The following is a 17,428-nucleotide window of genomic DNA, read 5'->3' as shown; positions in this document are numbered from 1 at the left end:
AACTTCAGAGAGACCTAAGCAAGCTGGGTGAATGGGCAACACAATGGCAAATGAAGTTCAATGTTGATAAGTGCTAAGTAATGCTCATTGGAGGGAAATACTTGAACTACTCACACACCTTGTAGTGTTCTAAATTAACTGTATCAACTCAGAAAAGGGACCTGGGCATCACTGTGGAGTGCTCGGTGCGAATATCTGCTCATTGTGCAGCTATTGTGGAAAAAAGCAAACAAGAGGGTAGGATGCATAAGGAATGGGATGGAGAATAACACAGATAATATGCCTTACTATAAACTGATAGTGCAGCCTTATCTGGAGTACCTTGCATAGTACTCATGCAGTTTCTCTTCTCCCTCGCTCATAATCCAAGGAAAAGGGGACATACCATGAAAGTGAAAGGGAGCAAATTCAAAACTGATCAAAGGAAATACTGTTTCACTCATTATGTAATTAGACTATGGAGCTCATTCCCACATAATGTCTCTGAGGCCAAGAATTTAGTAAGATTCAAAGAGGGATTGGACACTTAAACAGAGAACTGTAATAACCTGAAGTATACCACTTTGTGCAAACAAAGAGTTTTGAAAAAGATAAAAAAAAAATCATGATTCAGGGCATAAGTTATTTTGTAACTATGAGAAATCAGGATGAGATCCACATAGACAGCAGATTATCCCATATGTGCCTGCTTTGGGATTCTTCTACCTTCCTCTGAAGCCTCTGGTGCTGACCACTGGACTAGATGGATCACAAGTCTGATCCATTCTGGCAGTTCCTGTTTTCTTATGACTTTTAAATGCGTATTTTTTAAATGCCTAACATTTAAAAAAAAAAAACTTTAGTCCTATTCAAGACAAGAGAAATTAAGTGATTTGCCCAAGGTCACACAGGAAGTCTGTAGCAAAGCTGGGAACTAAACCCAGCTCTCCTGAGTCCCAACTAAGTTTTCCCTCTGCCTCGGGAAGGAGCTCCAGAAAGGAATCACAACTCACTGACACCCCTCTCAGTCACAGTTCCTCTGGAAGCTCCTGTTCTGAATGGGTGGGGGAGTTTGCTATGTAAACCCATTACCAAATACAGCATCCAGCAAGCTTTGCTAGTATCCATCTCTCCCCGCCCCCCCGCCCCCCCCCAATACACACACACACATACCCTGCCCCTTCTCATCCCACTTGTTCTTGGAGGGAGTGTCAGGCACTCAGGCTATATGCAGGTCATCTTTAAATGCCATGGACCCAATTCCAAAACAGACCACTCAGACTGGTGTAGTGAAAGCAAAACTTAGTTCTGTTGCTGATAGGACAACAACAGAAGTTTTCCATGGGATCTACAGGGGAAAAGCAGGGAACACTGAGGAGGGGTGGTGGCAAGTCAAAGTGTGTGGAAAACCTGGGTCCAGAGCGTGGGTCTATGTATCATATAAAATAAGTTGTGTGGAAATATATGGGCTATATTTCTACCTGGGGTTTTCTGGTGACTTGTATTTCACCCTCGTGGTTTATAACACCCTCAGCACCCTGCGATGGGATTGCAGCCTCATAATTCACAGTTGCCTGCCTATTCCTTTCATAGCTTGTAGTTGCTTATGCAGTATTCTCTGTCTAGTATACATGTACGCACAGTGTACAGCAGGGGTCGGCAACCTTTCAGAAGTGGCGTGCCGAGTCTTCATTTATTCACTCTAATTTAAGGTTTCGCGTGCCAGTAATACATTTTAACACTTTTAGAAGGTCTCTTTCTATAAGTCTATAATATATAACTAAACTATTGTTGTATGTAAAGTAAATAAGGTTTTTAAAATGTTTAAGAAACTTCATTTAAAATTAAATTAAAATGCAGAGCCCCTGGACTGGTGGCCAGGACCCGGGCAGTGTGAGTGCCACTGAAAATCAGCTCGTATGCCGCCTTCGGCACAAGTATCATAGGTTGCCTACCCCTGGTGTACAGTTACATGAAGGATATCAACATATACACTAACCCCTTTAGAAATCTGAAAGCAGATTTTTTTGCCCCCTCTTACTGTATATAAAGAAGTTCCCTTCCCACATGAATTGGCCCTGGAGAGAAATGGTGTGAATAGCATGCAGATAGAAGGGAGCTGTGTACACACCATTCATAGCACTACACTGTGAGCTGGGGAATGGTTTCTTGTTAAAAACCTGTTGTGTGTTAAATAAGGGGAGGCAAAAAAACATGCTGCCCTTCATCTGTGGAAGTGGCCAGTGCATATTTTACTAGGGAGCAATTTAAAATCATATTTTAAGTCACCGATATGCATCTTATTATTCAATAGGTCTGGGCTTTCCTGCAGACCTTGCAAAAGCAATTAACCTGCTATTCAAGGAGCTCTTAGCATAGCAAACCCAGTGCCACCATTTAGCCCAGAATGTGCGTTATAATCCCATTTCCAAAGGAACTCCACCTGACAGATAGAACTTAACAGAACCCTTTCAAGGGGGCACTGTCTGTCTAGCTATTTTACCTATCTAGCTCTTTGGTCTTGTTTGCATTGAGTCTGGATGTTGGGTTAGCACCTGTCTAGCCAGAACTATGTTTAAGCACCACCATGAATGCTAACATGCTTCTCTATACAGGAAGGCTGATGACAGTACATCCAGGGCCACACTCTGACTTCTACTTTCACTCTCACTCCTTCCCTGTGGCTGTTTTTTAAACAATCTTGTAGCTCATGAAGGCTAGTCACAGGACATACATTAATTAGCTCCCCATCTCCTTGTAGACATAATAATGGCAACTAACAGTGATTCTTTCCAAATGCTCTCTGTGTTCTAGCCAAAACCTTAAGGACCATATCACTTCATAGCTGCCAATTTACAAATCTCCACCCCAGGCCAATGCCGAGGCAGATACTATGGTGATGTGCATGATGTAAAAGTATAGGAAGATGTCCCCACCTCACAGCCATTATCCTTTTGGCTAAGGAGGATTTGATTCAATGCCTTCAGCCTGTTGACTGCTGTGGTTGACCATTCAGTGGGACAATCACAGTTAGACACATCACCACACCTCAGGATAAGCATCCTGCTTCCACAGCACTCCCAGCCACCCCACAATTAGGCAGCAAGAGACAAAAGTATTATAGAGCACTTGATAGTGAGGTTCACCTGATGTGACCATAATGCAAAGCAAACACACCGTGAATAAGTCATGGAGAATAGAATTTGTGGTCAAAAAGTGTGGTCTTTATTCAGTGTGTCTCAAAGGGCTTCCCAAAAACCTTGAGCTATACCGATCATGCACTGACTGTGCATGAGAATTCAGTAGTCATTATGTGTCCGGAAACAGAGCACAGGTCTGGAAGTCAGGATACCTGGTTTCTATTCTTGACTCTGACATTGAATCATGGCTTGACCTTGACCAAGTCAGATGACTTTTGGGCACTGTTTCCTCTTCTTTGAAGTGGGGGAGGGAGGCTATTATTCACTCACCATTTTAGAGGCCATCAGCTCAGGTTTTCAAGCACACAACCTCTACAGTTTGGTCCACATTTTGGGGAGAGCTTAGCTCCCATTGGGCACCTAAGTAAGGGCCAGGTTCTCAAAAATGCTGAGTACCCAGGAGCTCCAGTTGTGACACACATGGTCAGATTTCCAGAACTGCACAGCACCAAATACACTGAAGTTATGTGAAAACTTGGCCCTTCCAGCTCTCCAAATAAAAGATGCTACATCACTGCAAAGTGCTGTTGCAGCTGGTGGTGGATGAACCTCCAAGGTTTGGTTTTCTCTCACAGAATCAGGTTGTCTCATGGGAATTTGCTATGAAACTTGATAAGATAGAGGGACATATCTTTTTTTAAAAAAACAACAACATTTCTTAACCTTTACATTTCAGACTCAATTCCCGTTCTCAGCTCAGGTTTGATTATTTAATCCAAACCAGTCCAAGCATGCCATACAAGAACCCATTTTAACTCAAAGGGAGCATACTGGACAGATCACTGGGGTTATTCCCTACGCCTTTGAAAAGAGCCATTTGTTCTTGAACTCCCCCTCCAGATGCAACAGAAGCCATTCCTCCATCCTGAAGGGCAATGTCACTACTGGGCACAAGCCCAAATCTCATTGCAGGACTTAAAACCCATAACCTTCTGACTGCAGCGATAAGAATGCTACACATTGAGCCAATTAACGAAAACCGAATACCCCCTCCTGCCCATGCACAACTCACAAGTCTGGCAGGTGCAGGATCTATTGGCAGTGGGAGTCAAAGAGCCGCCGTTCCAGCAGTGTCTGCAGAGGCATGCATGTTGCCAGCCCTCTCCTGATTGTTTTTCTTTTAATTATGATTATTTCTGTTGAAAAGTGATGCTGAGGTGAAAGAGGATGTGAGAGAGGAGTGGCACTGTTTGTTTGTTTTTTTATTGGTAGCCCGAGCTTCTGAAATTAGACCCACGTGGGAAAACCCTGCATGGATTTCAGAAGAAAGAGTGCAAGGGTAAATAGAGTGCATCTGGGTCATGTTGGGGGGAGAGCATTGGGCTCTGCAAAGAGAGTCTTGAGCTATTATTCTTGGGGCTTTCAAGTGCAGCAAGAGAGACCCCAAACCAGTTCACCTGACTAGAAGGCAAACAGGAAAACCCCAGCCTGGGTTACAACTTCAATCAGGGGAGCTACACTTACCCAACAATTTTTGCCCCTTTGTTGCTGATTTGTTTTGATAGAGGGTCCAATATTCCACCTGAGAGCCTAACTAGGCCCTCAGCTCTGCCATGTGTATCGTCATGGAGCTTAGCAAGGGGTTAACTCTTTGCTTGCCAGAAAGCAAGTTGGACACAGGTCCCTGTGACAGCAGCTCCATGGTGTGGGTGAGGGTCAGAGAGAGACATAAGCCTGTAAACAAAAGGGCACCAAGCTCTCAAGAATAGGAACTAGGGGTGGTTTCAGGGTTCCAGATCAGCCAATGACAGATATGCAACAGAGGACAGTGTGCTAGCTAATGGGTGTCGTCTCAGCCTTGCCCAGCCTGTAGTGAGCATCCCTCCGGCCGGATGTGTTCCACATCACGCGCCCATGTAGGAGACTACTGCGGTGCTTTGGCATGCACGACTACACACCATAAATAGCGGCCACGGCAGCCCTAGAAATACCTTTCATCCCCAATAAATCAAAGGTAGGAGCAGCACAAAGGCATAACCCACATCTCCCCCTCCCGCTCCCATCCCTCTGTTCCAAACAGAATTAGCAACCACACAAAAAAGTCCCTTCGAACAAGCAGCTTATGGTTAAAATTGGTCCTTTAAGAAAAAATCACAAGTGCAAACATTTTCTTGTGTGTGTGTGTGGGGGGGGGGAGGAAATAAAGAGCTCCTGGCTCTGCGCCAAATTAGGGTTTAAAAATTCATGTCCGCCATAAGAATTTATATAGCTCCTGAATAATTTATAGGCTGCGCCAATAACAAGGGGCTTAATATCTGATAGAGATTATTTAATCAATAGAAAACGGCACAGCAAAAAAGCCATCAAAGAATTACAATATGTCAGTCCAGGCTGGGCAGTTTTTAACCCTCTTCCTGCTGAGTTGTAGGGAGTAGAACTTTTTGCAAAGAGAGTGATGGCCTACAGAAGAACTCTTTAAGCCTGCATTTTGCTGCAAGCATGTCTCTGGAGACCTGGCATTTGGGACCAGTCCCTCACGCATGCACAGTAGCTTTGAAATGTAATGAGTTTTCTAGCTCTCGGTCGAGTTGTTTGGGAGGAATGGTTAGTTTCTAATGAGCAACATGCTGGGAATTTGTGGCAGGGGTGGCTGCTATTTTCTGGTTGCTTGGACTTTTGCTGGGATTGCTGAATATGCCTGGCACATGGTAGTCCTGATGCAACCAACATTTTCACACAGACTGTCAGTGGGTATTCATGTGGCCTAAGCGTATGGTACCATCAGGAAGTTTTAAGAGGTGTGGGTACTGGTGGACTTGAGGTAGGCGAGGGTGTAGGGTTGTTTCTGTTCTTATATGTTGAATTACTATTTGACTCAAGCCTCTGACCATGTAGACTGGGTATGTTGATCTAACTGTGCATCCGTGTCAAGTCTAGAGTGTCCATTGTCTGTGCTGAGTTCCTTGGTCTTAGCATTCTTCTCATCTCTTATAATAGCCAAATATTAAGGTAGAAGTCAAGGGGGCCAGATCGCAGAGCAGACTTAATTAATCATTGAAGTGCCCTGCCTCAGGGCTGAACATGCTGCCAAATCTTGAACCAAGATCTTCGTAGTCCGTGGGCATCAGCTCTACCAGATAAGCCCAAAGCCTTGCCTATTTGAACCAGTAGAAGCTGTGCTAAGTTTCTGCATCTTGAAAGTTGTTCTTTGCTTCTATTCAGAGGTCTTTGCCTCACAGTGGAGTACAGATATCAAGTCATAGATTTTTAAAGCCAGGACGGACTATTATGATCATCTAGTCTGATCTCGTAGAGCACAGGCCATAGGACCTCGCCCTGTGGGTCACAGATTGAGGCATGCACAGACGAACCATCTGTCTGCCCAGGTTTAAGTGAGGTGGGATTTTTTTTTCGGTACCATTTAATAAAAATCTCAAAAGCTAATTAGGACCAGGCCTGATCAGTACATAGATCAGGGATTGGTAACCTTTGGCACGCGCCTGCCAGGGTAAGCCCCCTAGTGGGCCGGGCTGGTTTGTTTTCCTGCCGCATCCGCAGGTTCGGCCGATTGCGGCTCCCACTGGCCGTGGTTCACCATTCCAGGCCAATGGGGACTGCGGGAAGCAGCGCGGGCCAAGGGATGTGCTGGCCGCCGCTTGTAGTTTCAGCAGGAGCAGTTACTTTTCCCTTCCTAAAATATGTTTTATAGTGTTGCTTCCACATTTTGCCACAGAAGTTACTCACTTGAGTAGTGTATTAATGCCTTCTAGATCACCTTCTCTTCAAATCCAGAAAGTATTAATATATAGTATTATTCTGCCAGGGCCTGATCAAGACAGTGATCTGCCTGCAAATGAACTGGCTACAACTCTTAGACTTTGGCAGTGAGAGGTTTTTGGAGGAGTGAGAAAAGAAGGGGAATAGAGAGATACCGTATCTGCATCATCTATTGAAGGCGAATTCTAGCCTTTGTTAAAATGGTTTGCAGAACCATTAATGTCCCTAGATAGTCCAATTTGCCTTCCATTGCCAACAGCTAGTCAGGAATCAGCTATCATTCCTCTTGCAAGTGGACGGTGCAAGGACTAACTTTGAAGTATACCCAGAAGCTCTGTCTAGTTCATCACACAACTGTCTCATGTCTGCACTTGCTTTCTGTTCAGTTCCCTCTGCAGCTCAAGGTGTTGGTAATAATCTCTAAAGCACTGATGATCTGGAACTCAGTTTAATGAGAGACCATCTCATCTTGTACACTGTGGTGGCATGGTATCAGCTTAAACTCCCCAGGCTCAAAGGTCTCTGTCTTATGCATTCACTCTTCTTAGCAGTCCATCAAAGCCCAAGACTTGCTTTGTGCAAGACATTTCCATTTGGCCTGGCTTTTAACTGGGGGCTTGCCTACATTTCCCGCTGGATCGATGGGCAGCTATCGATCCAGCGGGGGGTCTATTTATCACGTCTAGTCTAGACGTGATAAATCGACTGCCGAGCACTCTCCCGTCGATTCCGGTACTCCACCAGGGCGAGAGGCACAGGCGGAGTCGACGGGAGAGCGTCAGTCCTGTGAGTCAGGAGTTCTGCTCCCAACTATTGTGCTGACTTGCTATGAGCCCTTGGACAAGTTACACCCTCTCCGTTCCTCAGTTTCACCCTATGTAAAATGAGGATAATAAAATCTCCCTAATTCACAGGGGAGTGGCAAGGCTCTCATTATAAACGCTTGTAAGGTGCATTGAGATCCTTTGATGAAAGGTGACAGAAAATATTGTTATTAAGTATTATAAATGCAGTTGTTATTTTGTATTTCTAATCTTTCATCCAAAGATCTCAATTTACTTTAATAAATGTATGTGTTGCCCCGAAGGATCTCATTTGTATAAGGGCAGATGTATCATAAATTGTGTGGATCTATAGGGCTGAATGGGGATATGAATAGGGATATGAATTGCATATCCATTACCAAGACGTAATGCTGAGCTGCTGTGGGGACACTTAGGTGGCATGTATGTGTTATTCCTGGCCATGCCTGCTAAGGGTTAGCAAACAACCTGTCATTCTCTATAATCATCAGGACTGGGATGACCTCCTTAGCTATTGTGCCCTTGGTACCTGGTGATGCACGGATTTAGTTCTTCCTGGGCCAGTCTGCCTTTCTATAAGAGTTGTGCTTCCATAAATCACTCCGGGCTAGATTGTTTAAGATAATTTAAGCACACCCCTGCCTTGGGGTGGCACAGAGCTGCCCTGCCCCAGAGGGAGCACCCGAAGACATTCTCCCAGAGCTCCCCAATGTGCAGCAGGAGCACACACAGCCATTTATGGGGTGCAGCACACTTCTCTGTCCTTGCAGCCAGCCAGCAAGTACAGGAGTGGAGTCATGGCTCTGCCTACTCTCCTCCCCTTTGAGCACAGGGACTTCAGTTCTCACTCCTGCCCTTTCATGTGCTGCACAAGGTGGGAGGAGGCTCCTTGCTCCCTTCCCCACACAGTGCCCGCATGGAAGAGCCATACAGAGTCTGGCCCAGCAGCTGGGGTTTGCAGGTGAAAATGAAAAGCAAGCTCATGAATTAGTAGTAAATTTTCCACCAACGGAAATGAACCTGAGCCAAGATCTACAGAACTGAAGGAAAAGATGGCTCAGAATCCAAACTTGGTGGAGGAGGCCCACAACTGTGCTGTTCTCAGCATGATGCTGAAACTTCACTGAGCATTGCACTATCACCTGGTAACTGCAAGCTGGGCTGCTTCTGCAGACCTCACCACAACTTTTCCTAACCTCTGTGGTCTGAAAAGATGGTACAGATGTTGGCGGGACAGGGCTATCATGAGATTAGCAGTTCCTCATGGTTTAATTTAGGCTTGGAATTGCCTGAAAATGGAGTGGGGCAGAAGGGGAAGGTGGTGGGAAAATGGACGAAATTTTCATCAAGCTGCCACAAATGTTGAGATTTGGTTTGAGTTTGGGAGCACAGGTTCCCATGGTTTCCTGTTTTTTGTGGATAGATTTGTCTGGGCTGATAGTGGCATCATATGTACCAATGACCAGCTACCACCCTGTGAGGGTAGTTGATGTGACCTTAACACATTAGCTACTGATTGTCAAATATTTTCTGATAGATCCCAGAGGGAGCTGGCCTATTCTCTCCATTTATAGGAGTACGTTCTAGCTCCTGGTGGCATATAGGGGCCATGAAGGACCAACTTGGCCCCAAGGAAAATATCCCTTTGCAGGAGCAGTGTGTGTCCCACCTCACAGCACCTGGCATAGGGGCATGTTGGGGCCAGGAAAAGGAGAGGGTATTGTGCTCTATGCTATGTCTGTTCTAGGCAGCAGAACAGCCCATAGGCAGTCATGGGGAGGCTGCTGTAAGTTAGAACATGCTGTGAGCTGTACAGCTTCTAGAACAGGCAGAATCTGGGCGGCACAAAGATGGCTTACAGCCACCTCTGCCCCACACTTCTGTTATCCCTGTAACAGTTGCACGGTTTATACAGTTTTGTTGCCTTAAACATTCTATCAGAGATTTTTTTTTAAAAAGTCTAGCCTTAGTTCTTTTTACGAGCTGCACAGGCTTCTCACCTGATACCTAGAGGCCATGTGAGGTTAGTAGCTTATTAGCTTTGACTGGGAAGGGTGATGAATCTAGGATACAGATGGAAAAGTGGCAAAGGGGATAGATAAAATTAATAAAACATGTTGGGAAGAATCACTTGGCTGCTGTACATGATCTCTCTGCTCCTCTCTGATGGATGAAATCATTTCTCCTATTAAGCATTCAGTTTCTTTTCCTTTAAACACCAGCGTCTCGTCTCCTTCGTCTCTGAAGCTTTCCCTGAAATTTTTCATTTCATGTATTGGCTCACGGCAGAGGTATAAAGAAATTCTGGGCATGCATGGTTCTGGCATTCTGAAATTATGGCCTGGCCTCTTTGGGAATCTGCCCCGTATTTAAGAATTCACCCAATAGAGGAAATGTTTCATACTTTTTTTAAACTGTGTGTGCACGCTGCAAATTGGAGTTGTGGAAGCCTGGCAGCTGCAACCTATGTCCAAATCCACTTGTTCCAAATGGACTCATGTATCAAAAAGGAGAGGCCAGCGCTGCAGTCACCATAATCACAGCAGTGAAAGCTAGAGAACAGGGGTGATTGATGTTCAGGGCAGTGTGGTCTAGTGAACATGAGCACAGGAAATCTTGAGTTCTAATCCCAGCTCTGAGACCAACTTGCCATGTAACCTTGGGCAATTCACTGTGCCTCCCTCCCCTGTCTGTAAAATGAGGGTGATGACCCTTACAGAGTGTCTCTCGCAAGGAAAGTGAGAGGATTAAATAAGTTAACATTTGTACAGTGCTTTCAAGATGGGAGAGCTAAGTGTTCTGGCAGAGTCTTTCTGCCTGGGGTGGCTCCATACTCCCCTGTTGCGATTATCACAGCATGCGGACATACTACCTAGGGGCTGTCTCTTGCCTCTGTTTTCTCTGCAGTGACTTTTCAGAGAGTGATGCATGGTGTGGTTTTTACAGCTAGGTTTCCGTGGGGGAAAGCTTTTGACTGACACCATCAGTTTTACCATAGGCAGGGTTGAAAAACACCCTTTAAAAATTGCTGCTTTCCATTTTGTATATTACATGAAACTCAGGCCGTGCAATGAATGGAAAGCAATAGCCAAGACTAGTTTCTGGGAACAGCTACAGAAGCAAAATGGTAACATGAGGTAATATCATGGTCAGGAAAGGGTAGAAGGGGGGAGGAACGGCAGGAAAATCCCTCTTTCCTTGTTCATTTTTACAAGCTGTATATATTCTGTTGCTCACCTGCTCCCTGAATCAGCAAACAGCCAGGCAAGCTTCCAATGCCACTGCTTTCTATTAAAGTCAATGAGGGCTGTAGAGCAAGTTGATGGCTGGTCTTGTGGACTCACTGTTTGACTCAGGGAAAGTCACTGAGGGCAGGTCTACACTACGGGGCTCAGTCGACCTAAGATACGCAACTCCAGCTATGTGAATAATGTAGCTGGAGTCGACGTACCTTAGGTTAACCTTTTGTGGTGTCTACACCACGCTGGGTCGACAGGAGAAACTCTCCCGTTGACTTATCTTATACTTCTCATTCCAGTGGAGTACTGGAGTCGACGGGAGAGCGATCCGTGGTCAATTTAGCCGGTCTTCACTAGACCCACTAAATCGACCCCCAGTGGATTGAGCGCCACGCGTGGATCCCCCCGTAAGTGGAGACAAGCACCAAGTCTCTCCGTTCCTCAGTTCCCCATCTGTAAAAAGGGACAATACTGTTTCCTTTGTCTTCCTTCTCTGGCTAGACTGTAAGCTTTTGAGAATAGGAGTCTCTTTTTATATATATGTACAGCATGGACCATCTAAACTATAGTGCACTAATCAAAATAATTAACAATGGTGCAACCAACTTGCAACATTTGGAAAATAATAATTATTTATTATTTTATGTATTATTGTAGTGCCTCAGAACCCTAGTCATGGACCAGGACCCCAATGTGCTGGTTGGTTGGTTGGTTGGTTGGTGACTCTTCCTGGTACAGCAGCAAATTGGAACTAAGAACTTCTGGATATAACATTAACCATGCTGCACTTGTAGAATGATCCTTGCAGCATTTATTTCTTACACTTAACCATTTGGGAATGTGTTTGTCACCCTCCTTGCTCCTGTCACGTGAGGGGATCTGTCAGATCAGAATACATTGTCTCCGTGCTTTTTTCTTGTTCTTCAACTCATCTCAGGCACAAATCTTTTTCAGATGTTTCCCCCATTTGTTTCCATTATTATATCTGGTGCTTCTGGGTGGTAAACAAAAATAAATACCTTTGTAAATGCACCCTGTATTTCCATTAGCTTTATTTATCATACGGCACGTTGGTGCACTGTGGCTGAATATTTTTAATAAGACAAAGTTGATGAAAATAAATTGCTTTGCAGTTCCTGCTGAGGGTGACAGAAATGCTGGGCCTATAATTTTCTGAAACTGCATTTGAAACTTGTATAGAGTGGGGTCTGCATGCTTGTACATATAAACATCTTTATACCTCCCTGGGGAAAAAAGTCTATTGACTTGTACTATGTCTAAAATCTTTGAGCGAGATTCTCTGCTATATCCTGCTGCTTCTGGGCACAGCAGAAAGAAAGAGCAGTCAGAGAGCCAGTTACATTTGATCCCAAGGCCAGTTTTGGGTCTGCCACAGGAGAGACTTGACCAGGTCAGTCTCTGGTACAAGGAAGAGACTGATTTATATAGTGGATCCTCTTTCCCAACATGCCTTGCTGCCAAGGTCTGGGTAGTGTAGGACCACTGAGACTTAAAAGGCCCATACATCCAAATTCAGTCTCCAAGGGACTATGCATCGGATGGAGATCACTGGCATGCCACTTCCTGTCCCACACCCTGATATGCCCCATACCAGAGGCTGCAGGAGAGGTGGAATAGGAACTACCTATGTTAGCTGTATGACCACTCAGGACTTCCCCAAGCCAGGGGAATCCCCAACTATGGAGATGTGGGCTGTCTTTTCTCCCTTTGCATCATGTAGCGGTGCAGAAGCAATAGAGCGGGATAGAGAGCTTGGTCCTATATCAATAACATCTGTACCATATAAACAGTGGTGATACCTATATGATAAATTGCATTTTAACATACTTTTATGACGGTCTCACTGGCAATTTGCCTACTAAACCACCTCTGCCTGGATTAGAGCTAGTCACAATTTTTTAACATTTGATTTTTCAATAAAAATGTTCATCTGATTTTGGATCTTAATGAAAAAAATATTCACAAAATTTCCACTAACTTTTCTTGTGGAGTTTCAACAAGCACTAGAGCTTAGTTAGAATTTTTCAAATTTTGATTTAAACAAAAAATTTTCCAACTTTTTTCCACTAGCTCTCGGTCACTGAGTACTATTCCGCCCCCCTTTACAGTAGATCTGAACACCCACAATCTTTTACTGTGTTTATCCACACAACACCCCTGTGAGGCAGGGAAGTATTATCATCCACTGACAGAGAGAGAGTCTAAATCATCTTCTCGTGTCCTTGTCACACACTAGAGGTTTTCCCAGAACCGTGGACAAGCAATGGCTCTTTCCGTTGCTGTAGCGAGGTCCTTCTTCATAAAGGTCTCCCCAAAGAGTCAGCAAATGCTCCATGGTCTGCACCTTACCGCACTCGCATATATTCATGTCATTAGAGTACCCTCATTGGATCATATTAGTCTTCAATCTGCATGTGTTTGCATGTGTAAGCGGTTCAGGCATTGCCACATTGACCTGTCTGTATCGGCTCCTCTGGGAAAGTCCTCCTGAGGTTCCAGAGCTATTTCAGTGCGTCTGACTGCGTGAAACCTTTCATTCCATAACCTCAGTTCTGCCTTACCAGCTGTCATATCCAAAGGCACAATGCTGGTTATAAAACTCTTTCTCAGTTTAAGTGACTCGCCCAGGGTTACAGAGGAGCAGGGATTTAAACCCAGGTCTCCCAAATCTATAGCTGCTGCCCTAACCACTGGACCATCTTTATTCTCTCCAGGGCTAGTCCTAATATTATAATACTCTGAGTAGCTTCAAAAAGGACCATTTAAAAATGCACAAGAATATTTTCCTCTCCTCCCCCTCCCCCCAAATTTGGAGTTTCCCTCCCAAATCATACCATTTTGAGGCACTGAAAGGACAATATTCAGTCTTGAAGTAATTTTGTTCTTTTCCTCTCCCTCTAAGACCTGTTTGGTTGGACTAAAGGTACTGGAGCTAAGGCTGAATTGCCTTATGCACAAAGGAATACAACAATAACTCCCTAAAAAATTGTAAAAGCTCTCTAAAATGTACTGTTTTAAAAGTTTTCCAGTGAAATTTGTGGTATCAACAAAAGATGGTGATGTTTGCTAGTCCTATTTACCTTCATCTCACTGCCCCAGCAGATATCTGCTGTCAGATCGCATGCCCTGCCATGCAGCAATGGAGCGCATTTCAAAGCAGTTACCCATTGAGGGAGTGTGGGCTTGCTCCCCTATTACAGTATTCTGAAGCCAAGGGCATAAAAGCCATCTCTGAAGGTCTGCCCCTAAGGGAAATCTGCAAAGCAATCCATTCAGAGAACAAAAGGTCCTTCAGTAAATGACCTCTTTGTGTCACTAGTCTGGGAGGGCCTGCGTAGTAATGCTGGTCATCTCAGACTCATTCCAATAAAAGCTTTATTCTTCCTATACATAATGTACTGTGTGTACACAGAAGGAGGCAGCACTGTACAGTAGCACAGAATCACAGTAGAGATGGGAAAAGGCCTCACTGTTTCTCTAGACCAGTGTTTCTCAAGGATCAGTCCGTGGACCAGTGCCAGCCCCTGAGATCTCCCTGACCATTTAGGAAGGCAGCAAGCTGGTGCCTGGTATCAAAAAGGCTGAGAAACACTGTTCGAGACAATCCTCCTGCCAATGCAGGTCTGTATCTAGTCTGGTTTTAAATTACTCAGTTGATGGGGCTGCCATTATTTCTCTAGGGAGACTATTCCATGGTCTAATAGAGCTCCACTCTTAAGCTAAATATCTGGGAATGTTTCCTAAGTTTTCTTTTGATTGGTGGCATCTCATTACCCCAATCATAATAACCCTTTGGGCTGCCCTAGATAATTCCCCTCCTTTTTTTGCCTGGTATACTTTTGGAGTACACCTCTACCCCAATATAACGTGACCCGATATAACAGAAATTTGGATATAATGTGGTAAAGCAGTGCTCCGGGGCGGGGCGGGGGAGGTCTGCGCACTCCGGCAGATCAAAGCAAGTTCGATATAATGCGGTTTCACCTATAACGCGGTAAGATTTTTTGGCTCCCAAGGACAGCGTAATATTGGGGTAGAGGTGTACTTGAATGCTCAATGATCATGTGCAGTTATCCTATCTCCCTCTTGGGTCCTAATTCTCCAGCCCTTACTCACGCTGTGTAACACTTACATGCAAGAGTAGTCCCCTTGAAGTCAATGGGATTAGTCAAGTGAAGCAGACTTATTCAGCATGAGTAAGGTTTGCAGAAATGAGCCCTTACCTGAGTGCCCATGCTAGACATGTGTAGTTTATCTTTGTCAGAAATCAGCCTGTTTATTTTCAGCAGTTCTCCAAATTCCCTCTTGTTTGTCGACATTGTCTGGTACTGAGGTGTCCAGAACTGAGCACAGTTATGTGAGTGTAGTTCCTCCAAAGCTATTTCAAAAAAGGAACGATCACCATCCACCTTGGTTAATGGCCTGATGTCTCTGCATATGCAGCCTAACTCTACATTCGCTTTTGCAGCTGCCATATTATGCTGGAAGCTCATCTATAATTTGCTGCCCGCTATCCGTCTTGATCTTTGGAGGAATTATTGCTTTTCAGATATCATCCCTCTACTGGGGATGCTGAAAACTGAATTTGTTCTGTTGTTTGGAATCACTGGAACGCCTGGAGTCCAAGCAGTGTTTGACTCCAACCCTGTTAAAAATGTTCACAGCTGCTAATTTCCCAATTCTCTCATTTCACAGTCTTTCACACATGTTTAATTCCTAAAGAGAGAGAGACAGAGACAGACAGAGATATCTGTGTGATCATGTGCTAACAAAGGCCTGTCGTCTTTTTTTCCTAGGTATTTGGTGCTAGAACATGTGTCAGGTGGGGAGCTCTTCGACTATCTCGTAAAAAAGGGAAGATTAACGCCAAAAGAAGCCAGGAAGTTCTTCCGACAAATCATCTCTGCTTTAGACTTCTGCCATAGTCATTCAATATGGTGAGTACAGCAGGTTTATAATGGGTGGTGACTGTGGCCTGGAAACTCATAACAAAGCAGTCAGTGGGGCTGGGGCTCCTTATACTTCTGTTTGCTAGTAACTAGTAAATGTTGTAAAGCTGTTGGGGTCCAAAAGTGCTGCATAAATGCTGCTGCTGCTACTTCTTGGCTCTCTCTGTGAACACACATTGGTCACACATAGACTGTTCATGCAGATTGTCCATGATTTTCCTTTGGATCTGTTTATAATATATGTAGAAAGGCTCATTTCTGGTTTCCATTGGAAAGCAAGCCTGCTGTTCCATGATGAGCATGATGGGAGGGGGCAGCTGCTGTCACGTTCATTTATAGTGAGTGCTTTAACCAAGAAAATCAGATTCCTGGGGGACCAGTGTTTCATTTCCATGAGTCTTGGGGGCACTTGCCAATAACCGAGAATAATATGTGCCTTATCAAGACTAGTCCCTGAAGAAACCTGGGACAATTATCAATACAACAAAGTCATTTTATGGCCTCCTTGGATTAGAGGGAAACCTGCTGGCAGTTGGCAGCCCTGCCTGGGCCCCTTCTGGGCATTTGAGTCACTGTTGCCTTTAATTTCCTTTCCAGTAGGGAGTAATTTTCTTTATCAGTCTGTTATTGTTACATATTAACTCAGTTGAATTATTTAACCATTGAGTGTGGTTTAACCTGTAACTTTCAGATGACATTTTAAATTGAACCAGTTTCCACTTCAGCTTTAACAAGTTCGGGTAATTTAAATTATACTGAAATTGAGTTGTTGCAGCCAATCAAATCACAGGGTTTCTGTACAGTTACTGACCTGTAAGTGCACGCTTATTTCTCAGTAATACAATTCCATGCACTCTGATTGGCTAAGGTGCTGTGATTTACATAATGACTGCACAGTCGTGTCTTAATAACTACATACAGCACACAGATTCCTCCATTCTGATAGGCTGAGGGCCATTGTTAGACAATGAGAGCACAGCGATTTGCATAATGACTGTATAGTTATTTCTCAGTAATCGTGCAATGATTATCCATATTCCTCAGATTTGACTAACTACGGTCCTCAGAATGTCCCATGCAGGGCTGTCAAGTGATTAAAAAAATTAATTGCAATTAATTGCACTGTTAAATAATAGTAGAATACCATTTATTTAAAATATTTTGGGGTGTTTTCTACATTTTCAAATATATTGATTTCAATTACAAAACAGAATATAAAGTGTACAGTGCTCCCTTTATTTTTTATTACAAATATTTGCACTGTAAAAAAAAAGAAATAATATTTTTCAATTCACCTAATACAAGTACTGTATTGCAATCTCTTTATCATGAAAGTTGAACTTACAAATGTAGAATTCTGTACAAAAAATATAACTGCATTCAAAAATAAAACAATGTAAAACTTTAGAGCCTACAAGTCCACTCAGTCCTACTTCAGCCAATCACTCAAACAAACAAGTTTGGTTACAATTTGCAGGAGATAATTCTGCCCGCTTCTTGTTTACAATGTCACCTGAACA

At 44.0% G+C, this 17,428-nt stretch overlaps 1 protein-coding gene across 6 annotated transcripts in view; it reads left to right on the top strand.

The window, feature by feature from the left end:
• Positions 1–17,428, top strand: part of BRSK2 (BR serine/threonine kinase 2) — a 457,676-nt gene that overhangs the window by 318,541 nt on the left and 121,707 nt on the right. For all 6 annotated transcript variants that reach the window (XM_034770318.1, XM_034770317.1, XM_034770316.1 and 3 more), the window contains exon 4: positions 15,756–15,896. In XM_034770318.1, coding sequence (XP_034626209.1) covers positions 15,756–15,896 — 141 coding nt within the window. The remainder of the gene's footprint in view (positions 1–15,755; positions 15,897–17,428) is intronic.

The sequence above is a fragment of the Trachemys scripta genome, chromosome 4 (genome assembly GCF_013100865.1).
Source record: "Trachemys scripta elegans isolate TJP31775 chromosome 4, CAS_Tse_1.0, whole genome shotgun sequence".
NCBI classification, from domain to species: Eukaryota; Metazoa; Chordata; order Testudines; family Emydidae; genus Trachemys; species Trachemys scripta.
The sequence above is the reverse complement of the archived record's forward strand: the minus strand, read 5'-3'. Positions and strand labels throughout refer to the sequence as shown.